This window comes from Filicampus tigris, chromosome 7 (assembly GCF_054856515.1).
Source record: "Filicampus tigris isolate MCC_2025a chromosome 7, RoL_Ftig_1.0, whole genome shotgun sequence".
Taxonomy (NCBI): Eukaryota; Metazoa; Chordata; class Actinopteri; order Syngnathiformes; family Syngnathidae; genus Filicampus; species Filicampus tigris.
In genome coordinates, this window is record NC_141223.1 from 1250658 (window position 1) to 1256726 (window position 6069).

At 44.4% G+C, this 6069-nt stretch overlaps 1 protein-coding gene across 5 annotated transcripts; it reads right to left on the minus strand.

The window, feature by feature from the left end:
* Positions 1–1448: 1448 nt before the first annotated feature.
* On the minus strand, positions 1449–5968 carry LOC147144308 (claudin-7-like). Of its 5 annotated transcripts, none has more exons than XM_086034910.1 (7): positions 4938–5968; positions 3579–3801; positions 3282–3443; positions 3046–3210; positions 2895–2976; positions 1952–2077; positions 1449–1812 (listed from the first exon to the last, which is right to left on the minus strand). In XM_086034910.1, exons 2-7 carry the CDS (start codon positions 3793–3795, stop codon positions 1707–1709), a joined length of 858 nt encoding a protein of 285 aa, XP_085891036.1. In that variant the 5' UTR covers positions 3796–3801; positions 4938–5968; the 3' UTR covers positions 1449–1706. The 5 variants fall into 5 exon arrangements, with proteins under 5 accessions (XP_085891036.1, XP_085891035.1, XP_085891033.1 ...); XM_086034909.1 differs by having other exon boundaries at positions 3534–3801; XM_086034907.1 differs by having other exon boundaries at positions 3282–3446; positions 3534–3801.
* Positions 5969–6069: the final 101 nt, after the last annotated feature.

A 6069-nucleotide genomic window follows, 5' to 3' on the forward strand; every position in this document is an offset into this window, starting at 1 on the left:
CCTGACTCGAAACCCTAATCGAGGCCGCAATCGAAAGCCTCATTGGTGCCATGTGATCGTATTTGCATCGTATTTCGAATGTGAATCGGCCGTTCTTGAATGTGATCCAGAATCAGCCAGTCAGCACTCGGTCATTCATTCCTCAGCCAATCGGTGAAGGGAAGGGAATTTCTTACCTTTCTTCTTCTTCTTGTGTTGTGATGTTTAGAGGAACATTCCGAGAGGGTTCTTCACGACGCTAACATTTCTCCCGCGAGTGTGCGTGTGCGTATCCAAGCGAGGTTCTGGTCCGAAGCGGCGGTTCTGGTCCCGGTCGGGCTCTCGGAAAGTTGTGCTACTCATTTCCTGTTTGCTTTATTTTCTAGCTGCAACGGGAAATGGTCATGCTTTCCTCTTCCTCCCCTGTTGACACACGCACTCGCGCGCACACACACTCACACACCAGTGTGTCTATAAATAAACGTGATGCGTATGGAGTCAGGAGTGAGCTCGAAATAGACTAAACAATGATGTCATGTCATGAGTGGAGCATCCCTGGGGGTTTCTGGGATTTGTTTGAAGGGGCAGGTGTACCTAATCGAGTGTCCCGTCTCGAAACCCAAACTCAGGCTTGAAACCCTAATCTTAGACGCCAAAAATGAATGAAAATCCCAATAAAAACACCCTAACCAATTCGTTGAACCCTAACACAGGCTTGAAAAGCGTAGCTTGGAACCTCATCCCTGACTTGAGATCCAAATGTGAAATCCTTAACCAAGGCTTGAAACCCTAAATTGACATGAAACCATCCTTTACACGGTAACCCTTGTTTGAAACTAAAAAGCCAGGCTTGAAACTTTACTTTCAAACTCTCAGCCCTGGTTCGGAACTCTATAATTTCAAATCCTAACCCTTTGAAGCCCTACCTGTCTTAAAATTGAATCGACTTGGAGGCACCAACTCTTGTCTTGAAACATCAATTTGACACCCTAACCCCTGTTTGAAACCCTACTTTTGAACTGAAACCCTAGCTTGAAACCATAAACCACGCTTGAAACTCTAAACGTCTTGAAACCGAACTTTCAAAACCATAATGCGATCTTGAAACCCTAATTTGAATCCTAACCCTTGTTTGAAGGCCTACTTTTCTACTCTAACCCTTGCTTGAAATTGTCATTTAAAATCAAAACAAGGACCCGAAAGTTATGGATTTTTTAAGGCCGATGCCGATATTTGGCAGAGTAAAAATCCGATAACCGATTCATTAATGCTGATTAATTAAAAAATGTGTATAATGAATAATGTAACTTCATTTTCGGTCTCTTAATGCGAACAAAGATATACAAGAAAAAAATCAGCAAAAATCAGGCAATTTCATTTTTAGTGGAGGGGGTGCTTGAACATTATCTTCATTTTATGTTGGAATGTGTTCATGTTAAAAAAAAAAAAAGAAAATCAGAAAAACAACAAAAGTTTTACCACAACGCATCTTTAATATAAAATGAACATTGAACATCTTGAATACGAGGCAGATTATGCTGAGATCAAATTCAATCAAATTGTGAGTCATCATTTTTAAATTACACCAAAAAAAAAAAACGATGTTATCGTCATCTAAATCATTCACACGTGATAGAAGAGTCACAAAGCAAAACAGTTACATGAGCATGCGACGATCAGTCGTGATCATTCCTGGTGGGACTGCGATGGTGCGTTGAGGGACCGGCTCACACATAAGCTTTGGCGCTGCTCCCGCCGTCCGAAGCGTGTGCTGCTCTGTAGATGTTCATGTTATGACCTTGACTGCTTTTGGAGTAGTTGTACGAAAAATGTCTGAGGGGGGTGGATACGGGTGGAGGGGCGTCAAATCACATGTACAAATGCACGCGAGAACAAAAAGAATGAGCGGGGTAGCAGTGCCCCCTGTGCGTGCAGAACGGTGTACTGCAGGATGGATATCATTGACGCATACCGTGCAGGTGCAAAGGATGGCGAGGAGGAAGAGCTCCCCCTGTAGGCGCAACACAACATTGCGCCTCCCAGCAGCGCCAGACCGGAAGCTGCCCAGCCCAGGTACAGACCAGTGCCCAGCTCGAACCTGCAACACGCACACGTCTTCATCTTCATCATCATCATCATCATCGCGGTTGTCGTCATCATCATCTTCGTAATTACGATTGTTGTCCATGTCATCTTCATCGTGACTGTCGTCTTTATCGCGATTGACATGTTGTGTCATTGTCGTCACGACTATCGTGATTGTTGTTAACATCATCACGATTGTGGTCATCATGGCGTCATCTATAATTCTGATTGTCGTTATTGTCCACATCATCATAATCAGCATGTCATCATCATCATGATTATTATCATCATCATCATAATCATGATTATCATCATCATCGGGTCATTGTGGTCGTAATCATGATTGTCATTATCGTCATCAGCATTACGATTGTCATCATCATCATAATGATGATCATCATTGTCACCTTAATCATGATTGTTATAGTCATCAACATTGTGTATAATGGTAATAATTGATGGCACACCATCGTCATCATTATCATGGTTGTGCTCATCATCATCATAATTGTCATCAGTGATTGTTATCAATATCATAAACATGGTTATTACCATCATCAGAATTACGATTGCCGTCGCCGTCGTGATTGCTATCCTAATTATCGTGACCATCATGGAATAAAATCGTTATGACTGTTGTCATCGTCATCATCAGAATCAACACGTCAACATAATGATTGTCATCATGTCATTGTGGTCATTACCATAATCATGGCTGTCATCATGTCATAATCATCAAAGTTATGATCATCATCATCATATGATCATGTCATCATCAACCCGATCATCATCATCACCATAATCGTCATCATCATGATCATGATTGCCACCTGACTCCGTTGTATAGAGGATTGTAGAAGTCATGGATCACTCTGCCAGCATACCAAGACACCGCGATCAGGGTGGACAAACCTGTCCAGACAGACAGGTAAGAAGACAGACAGATAGACAGACAGACAAAGCGCCCAAGCGGCCGCTCACCTGACAGGATGAGCATGACGCCTCCACTCAGGACAAATTGTCCTTTCACTTGTTCGGAGCCTCCGCCCACTTTGCTGCACTTCAGACCCAGAATGGCCACGATGATGGCGGCCAGGCCCACCACCAGAGATGACATCATCAGAGCGCGACACACCTGCACATGCACTGACAAAACACGTACACGTGTGGCCATACTGTACCGTCTGATGCACATGTCAAAAACATCCATGTTGTACATGTGGACAAACGCTCATGTCCGATCAAGTGCTGGTGGTAGTTTGTCGAAGTTGGTCGTCGGAAAACGCTAATGGAAGCCTTGTTGAAAATGAGACGGACCCCGTCACTGGGCCACACCAATTTTGCTATCTGGGTTTTGTGTCGAGAGGTGTTGTCGCCGTCTGCTGAATGTAACCAATACTTGTAATCTAACTTGGTTACTTTTAATCAACTACTTTTTCAAGGTCACCGTCTCAACACCGTGGACGTACTGTAGACGTGCGCGCGGCGTCGCGCCCGACGGCGGCCCGACTGACCTGGCAGGCCGAGCAGCGTCTTGAACTTGTGGCACTGCAGCGTCCCCAGCGAGGTGGCCGCGCAGCTCATCCACAGGCCCTCAAACTGCCACTGGCTGCTACTCAGAGACTCCGCCTGACTCCGAACCTTCCACAGCTGCGACGACGTGCAGCTGGACTGAAGGCACCACGACAGCACGCCGGCGACCAGCCCGCAAATCTGCAGGCCCATCGACATGATGCGCTGCGCCCACAAACACGACACGGTTTTCAGTTTGACTCAGCAACGGCAGATTCGCTGGGCACGTCTGTCATGAGGGAGACCCACAAAAAGTCTCAAGGGGCCATGTCTGAAATGATGGAGGGAGTTGGTCATTAAGCATCAATTTTAGGCTTCTATAAAAAGAAAACAATTGCCCCCAAACCGACGTGAAAAGTCTCAAAGTGCCATGCCAGAAAGCACCTCCTAGATAAAAAAAAAATACCTGAGAAACATTCCATTTGTTGAACAAATCATGAGTAGACCCGCAAAAAAAATCAAGAAGCTAATAGCTGACAAGACAAAGGAAGTCTTCCATTTTGCTTTGAATCTTCCATTTGAGGATTATTTTTGGTCATTTCCAGGCAGGTGTCCTTCAGATGTTTTTGAAAATGTAGCCCGCAGGGACAGTTTGACTTAGTGACATTAAATTTGATAGACATGTCTCTGATGAATAGACCTACAAAAAAAGTCTAAAAAAGAATGCCTGAAAATAAATCACACAGGAAGTCTGCCGTGTTGGTTAGGGTTGGTTGACCCATTTCCAGGTGGCCTTGAAAGTCAAACCTGTCCTTGAGATTTTGTCCAATTGCTACCAAATATTAAACATTTACACTAGACACATAGATGTAATTAAATTTTAAAATGCGCATTTTTGTCGTTCGGCGTGGCGGGAAAGTGTGATGAGTCTTGGTAGAGCCCCTTCAATAATAATAAATAAAAAACAAAAAACATTCAGCCCGCTACACCATATTTGACAGAACCGCTTGAAACTTGGAAGACATTTCGATCATGAGTCGACCCACCAAAAAGTCTCTGGAAGCCAGGCCTGAAAAAAGACAATGGAAGTCTGCCATTTTGGTTTGAAAGTCAGTCCAGGCGCATTTTGGCCATTTCCAGGGCTCCTCCAAAGACAAACCCTACTAAGATTTTGGCTGATTACCACCAAATTGCTACCAGAAATTGCCCAAAACTCGAGTGACAAAAGCACTAGCCAGAAGAGATTCTTTTTGTTAAAAAAAAACAACCGGACATCAGTGTAGTCTACTTGGTTTCTAGACGAAACCAATTTGGTTCCGACCTGGAAAATATAAACGTGAGGCAAACGGTCGAATTCTTACCGTCCGCTCAAGTGTGGCGAGGCAGGGAGAGCGGTGACGACGACGACGACGACTTTATTATCCTCCAAAAGCGGTGCTCGCGGCTCGCTTGACTGATGCGATGGGAACGCTGATGCGAGGCCGCGAGGCTCTGACCCGAGTTTCGGGTCGACGAACTCTGCAGCCGGGCCGCCCTCCAAAACACTCGCCAGTGTTTACCCGCCAAAATGGCAGTTTCGCCCGAAAACTCAGCAACAGGCTCACAACACACATTAACACAACAGTTATTTATTTAAGGGGAGGTCAACTCAATGCTACATCGGAAATTCATTCAAGCTTATTCGTTAAGCCGATTTTTGTTTTTGTTTTTTGGAATTGGAAAAATCCACCTTGTGTGTGAGAGAGCCAGTTTGTGAACTTGGGACTGTCAAACAGATCTTGTTTGCAGGTCATCCGCTGTCAGTCAACGCAAAATCACTCGGAAAAAAAAGAAAAAAAATCGCCAAAATGCAGTGGACATGCTAACTGCTTTAATTTGGGATGTTAAAAAGCAGTCAGGATTGGTGAGATTTTCAAGCATTTTTTTTTTAAGCTAGCCTATCACAGATGCCCTCAGCCTGGGCTTTGTTTGTTAAATATGTCTTGCTGTGGTTTGTCGCAAATCCAAATCCAATCCAAATGCTTCTTTCTGGACGGTTCAAATTGTATCTTTATTGGTGTACTGTATTGTATACTGCACTGGTGTCAAACTCAAGGCCCGGGGGCCAGATCCGGCCCGCAAACTCATTTTATGCGGTCCGCGAAGGCAAATCATGTGCGTCAATTTCACGTTCCTTGCAAATTGTTTTCACTTTTAACAACACAGATATGAGATACTGCAATGTGTTTTTTTGTTACCAGTAACCTATAAAATACATTGAAAATCGGCTCCTAATTTCAAAACTAGCTATCCAACAATTTGTTGTGCATATGCGGTCATGTAAGGCGATCATACATTTATACGTGTTCACAGTCGGCCCTCCGAGGGACACCATAACTACGATGTGCCCCCCCCCCCCCCCCCGACAAAAAAAAAAAACGAGTTTGACATCCCCGGTATACAATATTGCCAAAATGGAATACATTTCAAGAAAGCCCTCGTCCTCGGCTTCAA